Raw genomic sequence first — 14,865 nt, 5'->3', positions numbered from 1 at the left:
GAGGGTGGTTTGGGGAACGGTGATCCTGGAATCAGGAGCCGCTTCCTGGAGGAAGGGACACCTCAGCGAGGCCTCAGAGCTGAGAGGAGCGGGTGGCAGGGACAAGAGCAGGCGTCCAGGCCAAAGGACCAGCCAGGGTCAGGGCCGGGGGGTGCGGGGCTGCCAGCCATCAGCACCGCCCGCCCCAGCCCAGCCCCTCTACCTGGCAACGAGACACCTAAGAGGCCTGACTTTAATTCCATTTGGGTCAAAAGAAGGGAAGAAAGAGAAACCAACCATCTGCTTCCCGCCTGGTGCCGGGGAAATATAATAAAACTGCCAGGTCCGCTCCAGCCCCGATGAAAGGAGAAAGCCCCACTCCCGTCTGCAATCACGTGTGACTCACAAAATGGTCCCGGGAGGGGAGTGGGACCCTGCGCGGGGCCCGCGGTGGGGAGGGCTGGGGCCCGGCATCAGGGCTAAGTCGGGGCCCAGATGCTGCTCGGAGCCACCAATTTCCCCGTGGGCCAAACGACACTCGACATTCGGAGATGAAAAATGTGGACGCTGACAGCCCATAATTGCACATCACCCCGCTCTGAGCCCCACGCGCGCTCCGCCCGCAACTGATGGCAGAGCCGCCGCTCCCCGAAAGGTCACCCCCTCGCTCCCCGACTCCCTGGCAACAGCTGTTTCTCCAGTCAAGTGCACACCTGTTAATCTGTCCCTAACGCGCCATCCATCACTCCCGCAAGCCTTCCTCTGGGAGAGACAGTGAGTGGGAGAGACAGACAGACGGACAGACGAACGTAGACACAGTGAGTGAGACCAGTTGGGGTGTGAGAGAGACGGGCAGAGAGAGACGGACAGACAGACAAACAGAGGCATGTGGAGTGAGAGGCAAAGGCAGGGTGTGGAGAGACAAGACAGGAAAACACAGATCACAACATAATGGACCAGGATCCTGATACCGTGGGAGTCAGCGAGAGAGCAGGCAGGACAGACAGACAGGCCGTGGAGAAGCGGCCGAGATGGCAAAGACCCGCCCAGTGGAAGAAGAGGTGCCAACGGGCAGGAGAACCGGGTTAAGCCAGAGGCAGGAGGGGAGAGGGCAGGTGCGGAGGGAATGCAAGCTGGAGGGGAGTCCAGAAGCAGGAGAGGGGGCAGGGGCAGGGCCAGCTCATCCCGGCCGCCGGTGCCAGGCGTGGGAGGCACCAGACAGCCCGCCTCTGGCCATTCCTGCAGAGGCAGATAAAGGACCAGCTGGGCAGGAGCCTAAACTGCCCCCAGGAGCCCTGGGGCCCAGGCCATCCCCATGACAGTAATGGCAGCTGGTATTAACGCCTCCCACACGCCAGGCGGTGCTAAGCACTTTCCATGAATTACCTCATCTAAGCCTCAAGCGTTACCCTATGGTGCCCCCATTTTACAGACAGGAAACCTGAGGCTCAGAGAGGAGAGGTGACGGCTCAGGGCCATGGCCAGCCAGTAGTGGAATCGGATCTCAAACCCAGGTCTCCTCCCTGGGCCCACACCCTCCCTGTGGTCCACACCCCTTCACCTGCCCCACTTTCCCGACTTGAGGGTCCCGTTCAGCACAGACATGTCACTGCCCTGCTTACAAGCCTTCCATGGCTCCCCAGCGCCCTAAGTGTAAAGCGTCTCAAAACCCTCCAGGGCAGGCAGCTCCCCGCCTTCTGGGCTGTCTGCCGCCTTGTGTGCGCATCCTCCCGAGGACTCTGGGTTCTCTGGTGGAGCCCCTGGCCCTGGTCCCTGCTCCTGCGCCTCTTCAGCCTCGCTGATGGACCCTAGTCACCCTTCAGGCTCCACCTCCAGTATCACTGACTGAGAAGCCTTCCCTGACTGCGGCCCTGTTGGTGCCGCCCTCCCCCAAGCCACCACAGAGCTGGACTGTTGGGCACGAAGCCACCCCATCCTCATCTTCCCAGGGTCACCCCAGACCTGGGTCGGCAGTGACTTGGGGGCTGCTGAAGGGAGAATAAAACCTGCTTTGACCCACCCGCTGAGCTGGAGGTCTCGCATGCAGTCCCCCAGAAGCTGGGGCCAGTGGACACCCCCAGGCTGGGTCACCCCTGCCCAGGAGGCTCCCTGTACGCCTGTCCTGCTGCCTACTCAGTCCCACCCTCTGTCTCCTGTTGTCCAGCTTGCTGACCATCCTCCAACCCCAGGACAGTTTAGCCCAGCTCAGGAGGGGTCCCTGGCCTAGACAGGTGACTGCCGGGGGAGGGAGAAGTGGGTGTCTCCCCATCCCACCTCCTGTCCCCTTGGAACCTCCAATGCGACCTCAGAACCCCAGCGCCAGCGCTAACAGTTGCTCACCATCACCTGGGCAAGCCATCCCCCCCCCTCTCTGAGCCTCAGTTTCCCCATCTGCCCAGTGGGGATAAGACGCCCACTCTGCCTACCACCCAGGGCTGCCGTGAGGGTCACCCGGGGAAGAGATGTGACCAATCCTAACAGCAGGCGACAATGGAGGCTCTGGTGCCCAAGCTGACCCCACCCACATGCTTGTCACTCAGCCTCCGTTATGGAGAGTCTGGGCCCACCCTCCTCCCAGGATGGTAGGGGGGAGGGAAGGGTAGACTTCGGCACCATCTGACCGCCTCATGGGTCACAAGAGCCCCCTGCCTGGCTGACACCCCCTGTCACCTGTGTCTCTCCCAGGCCGGTCCCTGAGCGGAGCAGCATCCGTGGCCACGAGGAACCTGGGATGCTCCCTGGTGATCTGGGCAGCAGTGGCCACCTAAAGGCCACGGGGACCTGTGATCGCACCTCTCATTTGAGTGCTGTGACCAGAGCGGCGGCAGCCCCCCACTTCACAGATGGGGCAGGGAAGGAGTGCCCAGGCTCTGCGCCCCCTCACCACCTGCCTCCGTGGCGGCCACACCAAGGTCCCTGCCAGCGGAGTGGGCAGCCGCAGTGTGGCGGCACCCCAAGGATGCCTCCCCTCAAGGTCGTACCCCTGCAGGAGAGGGGCTGTGCTCACCTGCCTTCTCCCCTTCCCTCCCGCCCTGCCTCCTCGGGCCCTGGGCCACCTCTCTGCAGGCGCCACGCAGACAGGGCAGCTCAAAATAAACGCACGGCGGACCGCTTCCCACTGAGCGATGTCTGGGAGCCGGGGAAGAGGGAGCAAAAATACCCCGCGCGGAGCTCTGCCGAACAATGGCTGCCACTCGGAGCGGCTTTAAAAAGAGCATTTTAAAAATGTTCCCTCCCCCTCACTTTTCCTTTCATTCATTTTTGAGGTTCCAGACAGCAGATGGTAAACTCGCCCCAAAAGTGGTGGTGTGAGGCTCCGAGAAACGATTCAGAAACGATTCCTAGCTCGCGAGCACCTACTATGTGCCAGGCTGCCTAAAGCAATTCACCCTCCCAGCCACTCTGTGAGGAGGTCGTGAGGACTCTGCACCACGCAGGCTCCGGGCCTGCCACGTAGTAGGTGCTCAGTTAATGGGAGCTGATCCCCATGAGGGGAAGGGGAGAAACCGAGGCAGACCCTATGGGGGGGGCAGGTGACTTGCCAGTGAGAACAGCTTCTCCCGGCCTGATGGGGGCCCACGGGGTGCCTTCCGTGCCAGGAAGAAGAGGCTCCACCATATCCGAGGCCAGAAAGCTTGCTCAGGCAGGATATGGCCGAGGCGGAGGTTCGGGCAGGGACCCTGGGCCGGCCTGAGGCTGGAGCCCGACAGGTAGAGGGAGAGATTGAACCCAGAGCACAGAGCGGCCCCAGCTGCTGTGTTGCCCTGGAGGGGACCCCTGAGAAGACAGGGACCATATTATACTGGCAAGGAGGCCCCTGAAGAACAACCCTGACGGTAGCATACGCCAGCTTCCACGGTGTAAACACTTCCTCCGTGGCCCGTTTCAAGCTACCAGCTGTTTCTAACGATGGCCTTGCAAAATTCCTGCGTGAGAAAATTGTGCTTGCAAGTCGGTTCCACAAGCCACTGGTGGTGACAGGCCCCCTGGGTGCCGTCCCACTAGCACCAGCACCCAGAGCTCCTGTTCCCTGTGGGGCCTCCCCCAGACATGCTGGCCCCCCGCAGGCCTGAGCCAGGCCAAGGCCACACGGCTGGACCCCAGGCCAGGGGTCCGGCTGCCTGCTCCCCAGCTGTCCCCTGCAGAGCCTTCCCCGGCCTCCAGAGGCCTCTCTAACGAAGCCAGATCGGCTGGCAGCCCAGCACCGAGTGTCACGGCAGCCCCGGGGGCCGCGTTTAAGTAAATGGGACGGGGCCTGCGCTTGGCAAACTAATGACGAGGGAAATGAGAGTGTGGCCCACCGCGGGGTGCAGCGGGCAGGCGGGGCCTCCGCAGGAGGAGGGCAGCAGGGAAGCCACGGTGGCATCCAAGTTCTAAACCCTGCGGGACTGGCAGGGGACCTGGGCCCAGTGACATCCCTCCCTGGGCCCAGCTGTCAAATGCCCTCCCAGGGCCGGGGTCACCTATGGGCTGGGGGACACTGGGAGCCAGAAATAGATGCTTTTCCAAATGGAGCCAGGGCTGGAGTGGTCATCGGCTGGCACTAGGGACCGGGGACATCTGGGCTACCCCCCCCCCCGCCACCCCTCCATCCTGTGTCCCTACACAGTTTCCTCAAGCCCCCCGTGTCCCTGCCACCTCGTGGGAGCCATCTCCCTTCCAGGCGCTGTCCCCGCTTGGGGACCCCTCCTCCGAACTCCTCTCACCTCTGAACCCCAGCTGTACCCGATGGCCCGGGACACACCATGTGGCAAAGAGGGAGACGGGTGACAGCCTCCACAGGGCAAGCACAGGCCACCCTCAGTGCCGGGGGCCGGGGGCTGGGTGAGCGGGGCACCAGGCACAGGAGGACGCCGTCAGCTGCGCGTATGTTGTGGGCAGAGCACGAGGAGCGGTGACTGTCAGGGGACAGGTCTGTGCTTTGTGCCAAGGGCGATGGGAGCTGCAGAAGGTGTGGGCAGGGGAGAGCCCAGCCTCAGAAACAGGAGGGCTCACATGGAGAAGCCATGAATGGGAGTCAGATCTGCAGGGACTTAACAGGGGGCGTGGCCCTAGCTGGTTTGGCTCAGTGGATAGAGCGTCAGTCTGCAGACTGAAGGGTCCCAGGTTTGAGTCCAGTCAAGGGCACATGCCTGGGTTGTGGGTTCGATCCCCAATAGGGGGTGTGCAGGAGGCAGCCGATCAATGATTCCCTCTCATCATTGATGTTTCTATCTCTCTCCCCCTCTTCCTTCCTCTCTGAAATCAATTAAAAAAATGTTAAAAACAAAACACAAAAAACAGGGGGTGTGCTGTGAGTGTGTGCCTTGACGTCCCTGCTGAGCTGCTGAAGAGGAGAGGACCCGATCTCCCTTTCTCCCCCCAAGTAGATGAGCCCCAAAACTGCTGCACCCGGGCACTCATTCACCCACTCACACCCTGAGCTCCTGCCTCTGTGCTTGGCCCTGGGCTGGGCACCCAGGCCACATGGCTGAACTGGATCCAGCCCCGGTCAGGGGGGAGACAGACACACGTGGGTGTTCGACACACCCAGCTACATGGGGCTTGGCCTGGGTGGCCCGCCCCCCCACCCCCCACCCCGCAGCGCCCAGCCCGGCCCTGGCGCCCGCCCCACTGGCCTGCTCGTGGTGCTCGATGCCCATGCTGACGGTGTTGACCAGGATGGCCATCATGATGCCCCGGTTGAAGTACTTGCTGTCCACGATGCCTCGCAGCTTGGCGCGCATCTCCCGCCACACGTCCCCGCAGAGCCGGGCGGCCCCATCCGCCTGCTCCTCCTCGTCCTCCTTCCCCAGCCCCGAAGAGGCCCCGTCCTCGCTGCTCCGGGCCCCGTCCCCATCGGCCTCGTCCTCTCCCCCGCCGGAGCCCCCCAAGCCCGAGCCCTCCTGGCCCGAGTCGGTACTGCCCAGGCCCGAGGGCCGGTGGCCCCCTTTGTGCTGGCAGCGGGGGCAGCCGGTGGGGTCGGAGGCCAGCATGGCAGAGATGGGCTGCATCAGCATGGGGGGCGTCGGGTCCAGGGGGCTGTGTCCCGGGCACAGCTCTGAAAAGCAAACAGAGGGCAGGGTGGGTGCCTGAGGCCACACTCAAGGCTCTCAGAGGAGGCAGCACTGAGCTCACCAGCCCCCCTATACCCCCTTCCCGGCCCTGGGACATAGCTGCGAGTGAGCTCCAGGCTCCTGTGCCCACGGGGTCTGCCTGGAGCGTGCCAGCCCCGCCGGAGGCCAGGTGGCCTGTGGCTCCTGAGGAAATGGTTTCGCCTTCTGGGCTTTGCTGGTCCCTGTGCAAAAGCATAAGCCGGGAGCACCCACCACGTGGGGCTGCGGGTTCTCGATCGGCTAGTTTGCATGATGTGCCTAGAACAGTGCCTGGGGCACACGTACGTGTTAACTGTCCTGCGGCCTCACTGCCCGGCCTGTGGCTGTGCACTGAGCAGACCCTCCCCAGGCCCCAGGCCCCAGGCCCTCCCGCCACCCTGGCTGCTGGCTTGGGGTTTGGGAAATGCAGGGGGCAAGCCCTCGGGCCCCAGGACCTCCCTCCACACAAGCCAAGAGTCAGGCTGGCTCCAGGGAAGGAGGCAGGACAGGCCGCTGGGCCACGGGGTGAGTGAGGGTCGGAGCTGCCCAGGGAGGGGCTGGGACCTGGGGCGTGTGATCTGTAAAGCATTTCTAAGAGGAGCCGGAGAGGCTCTCTGGGTGGTTTGGTTTCTTCTTCGTGTTTGTCTATATTTTCCTAAAATGAACACGTTTTGCTTGTGTAAGGGAAAGAAAAACATGTAATGCCGACTTTCACTTCCACACTTGCCTCAAATATCTCCCAAGGCCCTGGACAAGGGTCTCCCCGGGAGCCGGGCCAGGTGTCAGAAGCCCAGGGGTCAGTCCCCCCTCAGCTGGCGGACAGGGCAAAGCCCTCCCCCTCCCCCCACCTCCCCTGCCCACATGGACTCTGGGCTGGGCTCCCTGACACCGTGTCCCAGGGGAGGGGCGGGCCCAGAGGCCCAGGGCAAGAGCACCTCGCTCCAGGAGTGCCCTGGGACCTCCCTCTGCGCAGGTTCCCTGGAGAGGGGAGTGGGCAGCAGCAGGAATCCCCTGGAAGTAAACACCCTGCCCCATGTCACCCAAGAACGCTGGTGCCAGCCTCGCCCAGAACCCAGCTCCTCCTCATCCGAGTGCTGGGCCCGCCCACGGCCACCTGGGGCCCCCAAGACCACACCTGGACATGTGGTGGCCAGGCCGGTGGCTCCGAGCATGAATTCTCCGCCCGCCTCCTAAGAATCTCAGACGCCCGGAACGTGAGACCCAGTGCACAGGGTCTCACCCTCACTTTTCAGGGGGACACGGAGGCCCACGCGGGGCACGGAGGCCAGGGAGGCAGGGCCACTTACTGAAGTGCCTGGGCTCCTTGGCGTGGGGCGCGGGCTTGGCGGGGGCGGGGCCCCCCGGGCCCAGGGCCTGGCGCCGGCTCTGCAGGGCCTGGTAGAAGCCCAGGGCGCGGCGCTTGGCCTTGCGCAGGATGTGGCAGACGTACTGGAAGATCTCCTCGTAGCAGTCGCCCGGCTCGGCGTAGCTGGCCACCGTGCTGGAGGACAGGTAGCGCTGCCGCTGCTCCAGCATCAGCCGGTGCTCCCGCTGCTTGGTCTCCGAGAACTGGGTCGCTATGACAACGAGGCACAGGTTGATCATGAAGAAGGAGCCCACCTGTGACCAACGGGAGGAGAGGACAGGGACAGAGGGGACAGAGGGCGGGGAGAGGCAGAAGTGAGGGTGGGGCGAGAGGGCGTCAGAGATGGAGACAGACAGGGACCCAGCGATGGAGGCGAGTGAGGAGGCAGGGCAAGAGCAGACAGGGAGACAGGAGGAGGGGCAGATGCGGGGCAGAACCGGGAAAGGACAGAGTGGGAGGCAGACAACCAGGAACAGCAGGTGCACAGAGAGCAAGAACAAGGAGAGACACCGAGACAGAGAGAGAGAGAGAAGAGAGAGAGAGAGAGAGGGAGAGAGGCTCAGAGAGGATGAGGATGGGGGCAGAGGGCACGGGAGACGCAGACGCGGTGACGGGCAGCGGAGCGGGGAGACGGAGGAAGGGTGGAGGGCCCGGAGAGACGGAGAGGCACAGCACAGGCAGGGACAGAAAAGAGCGCTGAGGCCTTGCTCCAAGAGGACGTCCGGGCCGCAGGCGGCCGTGGCCCAGGCAGCTCCCCAGGCTCCACTGGGACCTGCTCCAAACCCGCTCCCCTTGGACCCCAGCTCTGGCCTCGCTGCCCTCCCACCCGGGACTCAGCACTGAGGCCCACGCCAGCCCCGCCCTCTCTGACCTTGCCTTTGGCCCCAGCTGGGCACCCGGACAAGAGCAGAGCAGCATCCCTGAGGTTTCGCTGGTCTGGCTTTCTCTGGGCTTGGAGGGGTGCCGGGGGGAGCTGCCCAGTTGGGGCTAAGAATCCTTAAATCCCAGCTCCAGGGTCCCTCCTGCTCTGGTTTCCAGAGGGTGGGCCCCTCCCTGGCATTTACTAAGCCTTTGCGTGGGCTCAGGCCCAGCCAGTGAGGGGGTGGGTGGTGGCTTTTCATCCTCCTCCAGGCCGCCCACCAGGAGTTCCTGCAGGCTGAACGCGTCACTGATTCACCCTTCCCGCCTCTCCCCTACAGCATGGCTGGGGAGCTGGGGTTCTGGCGCCGTGAGGTGAGAGCTTCCAGGCCGAGAGGACTCTGGGAAATTCCCAGTTCACATTTCCTGGGGTCCTGCTCCATACCAGCCTGTGTGAGGAGTTCAGATCCTGCCCTCTGGAGCTCACACCTGTCAGCCTTCTACCCAGCCTGCCCCTGGACCTCCATTTCCCCATCTGTAAAATGGGAGGCTCGGCAAGACCAGCTTAGAACTTCTGTAATCAGAGGGAGCCCTGGGGATCTGGGTCTGAGGACTCCTCCCGGGCACAGCGGGCACCTCGCCTCTCTGGGGTGCCGGCTCCTCATCTGCGGAGCAAGCAGGCGGCACTGCATGGCCAGGGTTGAGGGGGTAAGTGACCACACAGTCCCTCAGGCTCTCCCTGGGCTGGCACTGCTCCCCACTTCACTGTGAGCTCAGGAGTGAAGGGCCTGCTCTGGGTCACTCAGTAGTTACCGACCCCAGAATCGGCCCCTAACTCCATCAGGAGGAGCAGCCAGAGCGTCCCTCAGCCTCCCCCTGGAATTCGAGGCTTCACTGGCAATCCCAGTGGATCACTGCCTCCCCCCCACCCCCCGCAGGAGGGTCTGCCTGCCTCAGGGCCTCTGTGAACGCCCCTGCCCAGAAAGCTGCCCTCTGGCCATCACACCACCACCACCCCCCCACCCCACCCCGCCCCCCATTTCCCGAGCCTTTAAGGCTCAATGCTGGTGTCACCGCCTCCAGGAGGCCTCCCACTCCCCCACCCTCCTCGGAGCTGGCTTGAAGCTTCTCGGGTGCCCCACCATCATGGCTCCTTAGATGCTGTCTGCTGTGCCCATCTTCCCCATGGGACCAGGCGCTCCTCCCGGGCAGGGCCTGTCTGACCCCCGGCTCAGCCCCAGCTCTCTGCCCAGGGCCGCGTGCAGTGCCGGCCAATCTGAATGTGCCGGGGAGAGACTGAGCCAACCAGGGGATGAACGGCTCTGAACAGCGCCTGCTCTGCCTCCTTTTCCCCTGGGGGCCTCCTGTGGTCCAAGGCCCCAACCTCCTCAGGTAGGCACGGAGCGCAGCCAACAGCAGGTGTGTCTCGGGTCACCTGTCAGCTTGTCCTGAACCCCCAGGTCAAGGTCCCAGCAGCCCAGGACGGGGTGCTGCCCCAGAGGGTCAGTGTGCCCTCTCCCACCCCAGGAGGCCAGAGGAGCCAGCTCACAGCAGAGGGAGCCGGCGGCCACTCCCCCAGGACTGAATCACCTTGACATTTGGGGACTGTGTGGGGACGGTGGCTGCAGCTGCAGTCAGACACGACACGGTGGATGCACTTCTCTGGGGAGACTGTGGGGGGAGGCAGGCGGGGCTGGCCTGGAAGAGGGGTGAGGCGATGGAGTGCCTCCTCCGTCTCCAGGTCCCCCCACAAGGCAGGGCTGCCTGCGACGGGGGGACCCTCCCAGAGTCTCGGGGAGCTCCGCCAGGTCACGGCAGGCTCGGTCTCCTCACCAGAGCCTGCCTGGGAAGCAGCCCGGGACAAGAGGGATAAGCTGGAGCCGGAGAGCTTCCACCCTGGGCTGCACCGGCTCAGGTCAAAGGAAAGCATGTGTTCCCCGGGACGCCGAGGCAGAGAACAGGAGCAGGAGCAGGGGGTGGACTCGGTGCCAGAGTGAGAAATGAAGACAATCGGAGGTGATGGATGCTTCCAGTGCCGCCCCTGACAGCTCCCTTCAATCACCCGCTGCTGAGCTGCATTTAAAAAATGGCTCCCCCTCCCCCGTTCTCTCCCACCCAGTCTTTCTGGCTCGGAGGAGCCCCCCGGGGACTCCCAAAGACCCCCAGCCTGGCCCCTGGTCTGTGGGTCCTTGAGCTTGCCCGGAGCGCCCCGGCTCCTCTGACACTTACTATGATAAGCAGGATAAAATAGATGAAGTTGTAGAAGGAGTGGGCATCCATCACGTAGTACATGATCTCCACCCAGCCTTCCAGAGTGATCACCTGCAGCCAGGACAGAGCAGAGGGGAGAGCGAGCCTGAGCCAGGCTGATTCTCAGGAAGGGCAGGCAGCAGAGGCAGCGCCCCGGACAGAGGCCCTACTGTGTGCCAGGACGCTTGACACACATTACCTCTCATCCAGGGCCGCCATCGTCATCCTCATTATACAGGTGAGAAACTGAGGTTCAGAGAGGTTAGGGCACTTGCTCAAGATCACACAGCCAAGGAATAGAACAGAGACTTGGTCCGATCCCTGTCGTTCCAGAGCCCACCCCCTTTCCAATCTACCACACCCTGGAAGCAGGTGCCCCTGGGCAGCCCGCCCACCCTCTCCAGCTGGAGGGTCCCAGGATGCAGCGCTGGGCTGTGGTCACATCACACCCGGAAGCTCTGAATTCTGGGGTCCTGCCGCTCCCCAGAGCCAAGTGAGCAGAGCAGCCCCTCACCTCAGTAAGGCCCGCCCCCTCCTCAGGGGCTTCGTGCCACCACTCCTGCCCCTGCCCCTTCTTCCTTCTGAGGACGGCAGGGAGGTGACCTTACTGAGCACTCCCCGCACACGGGGCTGACCACTCCGCTCACATCACCCGGCCCATTTTTCTCAGCCACTCAAGGTGGGGGAGCTGTTACCCATTTTAGAGATGTGAAAACTGAGGCACAGAGACATCAAGCAATACACCCAAGGTCCTACCGCCCTTTCTTTGAACCTCAGTTGCTCTGTCTATAATGTGGGCATGACCGAGCCTATTGTGCCAGCAAGCCGGGCAGATTTCAATGAAACGAGTGGCTAATGCCTAGCACAGAGCCCTGGCTGCCAGGGGAAGCCGCTCAGTCCACCCCACCCCACCCCACCCGTCCCCAGCCCCCAGGCCCCAGCATCGGGGCTGGTGTCTCGCCTGGAAGATGACGATCCAGGCGTAGCCGATGTTGTCAAAGTTGATGGCCCCCTTGTGGGGGTTGGCGCTGCCCGTGCGGCACACGTTGTAGTAGCGGTTCCAGTTGACACAGAGCCCGCTGGCGTTGAGGTCCTGGCGCCCCGCCCCGAAGTCGTAGACATCGTCCTTGGACAGGCAGCACTCGCGGCCCTGCTCCCTGAGCGGCGGGATCTCGTGGCAGCCCATGATGCCGTTGTCCCCCGAAAGGGAGCAGATGAAGGGCATCTCGTCGTCCTCCTCCGGCTGGTAGTAGGGGGGCAGGGCCACATCCCCTTGTCTGTCCACAGGTGATGGTGGGCAAAAGAGGAGACGGGGAGGGGTCACTGCTATTTCCTCAGGCCTTTGCACATGCTGTTCCCTCTGCCTGGGAAACCTTTCCCCACCTCTGCCATGGCCACAAAACACACACACACACACCCCCAACCACTGTGGTCAGTTCCAGGGTCACCCACCCCCCAGGAGGCTTCCCTGAGGGAGCCTTCCCAGGATCAAGCAGGACTGATCCTGGGCCCCCTGTGGCCAGACTGTACCCTGCACACGCCTCCACCATTGCTCCTGGGCACATGCCCTCAACTCCCCTGGGAGGCTGGGCTCTTTGAGGACCAAGACTGGGTCTCAGTATCTCTAGTCCCCACACTGTTTGGTCAGCACAGAGTAGGTGCTCACTAAACAGATGCTGAGATTTACTGGCCCACCCTTCCCATTTATGGGCCTTGGACTGGTCACTTCCCCTCCTTGGATTTCCATGTCCTTATCTGTAAAACAGAGATAACATCCCTGCCCTGCCTCCTGCCGGGTTCATCTGTGGTTCATCAGAATTCCAATCAAAATCTCAACAGGATTTTGTCTGTGGAACCTGGCCAGATAGTTCTAGGATTTATCTGGATGAGAATAGTCAGGACAATTTTTTAAAACAAGAAATGTGAGTGGAGTGCAGCCCTGCAAGACAGCAATATACAAACTATGCACGCAGTGATATTATAACCAAAACAGAAAGAATCATGGAACATCACAGGACACAGGGGAAAGCCCATGTTTAAAAGACAGCTTAGTATGTTACAGAGATGCCTTTTCAGATCCATGGGAAATGGAAGGACGAAACAATACATGGAGTTGGGACAATTGCTATCCATTAGGAAAATAATAAAGATAGATCCCTACCTCACACCATAAACACAATAAAGCAAGCTGGAGAAAAGAAAATGTCACTAAGAAAATCCTGCCCTGGCTGGTGTGGCTCCGTTGGGTGGAGTGTCATCCTGTGCACTGCAGGTACATGGGTTCGATTCCCAGTCAGGGCACATACCCCAGCAGTTGTGGGTTCGATCCCAGGTCGGGGCCTATGCGGGAGGCAACCGATCAATGTTTCCCTCACACGTTGACGTTTCTCTCTCTCTCCCTCTCCCTTCCTCTCTCTCTCTCTAAAATCAATTTGAAAATTTCTTTTTCAAATAAAAGAAAATCTTAAGCTTCATCTGCAAGATTTTTCAAATTGTCACCAATCTCCAAAGAATTTCCAATCTATTCCTCAAAAACTCCCTGTGTGTAATTGGGCCCATGCAGTTCAAACACGTGCTGTTCAAGGGCCAACTACAGTTTGCTGCTTCCACTCTGTTGGCCCTGATGCCCAATGACCAAGTGAAAACTGTGTATGAAGTAAGTCACCAGGAGCTGAATGAGCTTCTCAGGCCTAGTTTAGACGGGACTTGGTGATACCACCTTTGAGAGCTCAGAGGCCTTCGCTGCTCATTTTGGCCATTCAGAGGAAGCCCACCACCAACTCACTTTGGAGAAGGGGAGGGGTCACTGCTATTTCCTCAGGCCTTTGCACATGCTGTTCCCTCTGCCTAGGAAACCTTTCCCCACCTCTGCCATGGCCACAAAACACACACACTCCCCCCCCCCCCAGCCACTGTGGTCAGTTCCAAGGTCACCCACCCCCCAGGAGGCTTCCCTGAGGGAGCCTTCCCAGGATCAAGCAGGACTGATCCTGGGCCCCCTGTGGCCAGACTGTACCCTGCACACACCTCCACAATTGCTCCTGGGCACATGCACTCAACTCCCCTGGGAGGCTGGGCTCTTTTAGGACCAAGACTGGGTCTCAGTATCCCTAGTCCCCACACTGTTTGCTCATCCGTTGACTTCTCTGCACTCCTGGGAATAAGGATTGGGAACGGGTGCTCAGTGGGGAGACCTTCCTGGCCCTAAAACACTCAGCATGGCGGGCGCCCCGGTAAAGCTGCCGGGAGCCCCGGGCGGGCCCTCACTCACATGGTGAAGTTCTCCTCCAGGAAGCAGCGGTTGCGCAGCAGGCCCGCCCAGAGCTGCACGCCGATGATGCCGAAGATGAAGAAGACGAAGAAGCAGAGCAGCAGCACGTTCCCCAGCATGGGCAGCGTGTCCAGCAGCAGGTTCACCAGGATGCGCATGCCTGCGGGGGAGGGCGGAGGGCGGTCAGACAGGGAGCGGGGGCCGAGGAGGAGCCGGGAGAGCAGGGTGCGAGGAACAGACCGAGGGGCAGTGGGAGGAGGGGTGGAGCCACACGGCCCAGACCTTCTCCTTGGTATCTGCCCCTCCGCCCGGGGGCCGTGGAAATGGCTTTGGGCTCTAGATTGTGGGTGAACAAGCAGGCATTTATGGAGCGCCTTCCATGTGCCAAGCACTCTTCTGGGTAGTGCACAAAGATGGCCTCCTTCAGGCTTCACGGCAACCCTGGGAGGTTGGTAATTTACCCCTATTTTATAGAAGAGGCACCTAGGGGTTCCAAGCCCAGCACTCCTTCCGGTGCCCAGGGCCTGGGACCAAGGCTGGCTCATCTCACTATGCCCAGCACCCTCCCAGGACGGGCACAGCAGGTGCCCAATGAGTGTGGCCTGAATGCCCTTCACCTCCAGGGCAGTCAGCGGTCCCCTGCGCAGGCCAGGACACACCAGGACCAGCCAGAACCACCCTGCTGGCCCAGCCCACTGCATGATGGGACCAGGCAGAGCCACCTACAGAAGAGACGTGGCCATCGAGGGACTCAGATCGGGCCTGATGTCCTGAGAAATAGCTGCAACGAGCCAGCCAAGCCAGCAGCAAAAGGAGGAGAAAACGGGGAAATGGGAATGGAGACAGGAGTCCCCAGGGAGGGCGACCAGGTGACCTGAGGCGGGTGTCAGGCAGGCGTGGGGGAGGCAGTCAGTCACATCCTGGAGGGGCTGACGTCCTGAAACCCAAGAGGTGGGGAGAGAAAGCCTGTGATTTAGAGAGAGCCTGGTTCAAATCCTGCCCTGCTGGCCTGTGGGGCCTTGAGCCAATCCCTTTCCCTCGAGGAGGATAAGGACTCTCAGCAAAGG

The 14,865-nt window shown here is 61.8% G+C and overlaps 1 protein-coding gene across 1 annotated transcript in view; it reads right to left on the bottom strand.

Moving 5' to 3' along the window:
• The window catches only part of CACNA1I (calcium voltage-gated channel subunit alpha1 I), an 86,135-nt gene that overhangs the window by 27,976 nt on the left and 43,294 nt on the right, over positions 1 to 14,865 (bottom strand). The window contains exons 5-9 of the mRNA XM_054718565.1: positions 13,799 to 13,958; positions 11,489 to 11,804; positions 10,507 to 10,599; positions 7,361 to 7,673; positions 5,598 to 6,019 (exon numbers count right to left, since the gene is read on the bottom strand). Coding sequence (XP_054574540.1) covers positions 5,598 to 6,019; positions 7,361 to 7,673; positions 10,507 to 10,599; positions 11,489 to 11,804; positions 13,799 to 13,958 — 1,304 coding nt within the window. The remainder of the gene's footprint in view (positions 1 to 5,597; positions 6,020 to 7,360; positions 7,674 to 10,506; positions 10,600 to 11,488; positions 11,805 to 13,798; positions 13,959 to 14,865) is intronic.

Source organism: Eptesicus fuscus, chromosome 7 (assembly GCF_027574615.1).
Source record: "Eptesicus fuscus isolate TK198812 chromosome 7, DD_ASM_mEF_20220401, whole genome shotgun sequence".
NCBI classification, from domain to species: Eukaryota; Metazoa; Chordata; class Mammalia; order Chiroptera; family Vespertilionidae; genus Eptesicus; species Eptesicus fuscus.
Note: the sequence above shows the minus strand (reverse complement) of the source record. Positions and strands in the feature narration are given on the sequence as shown.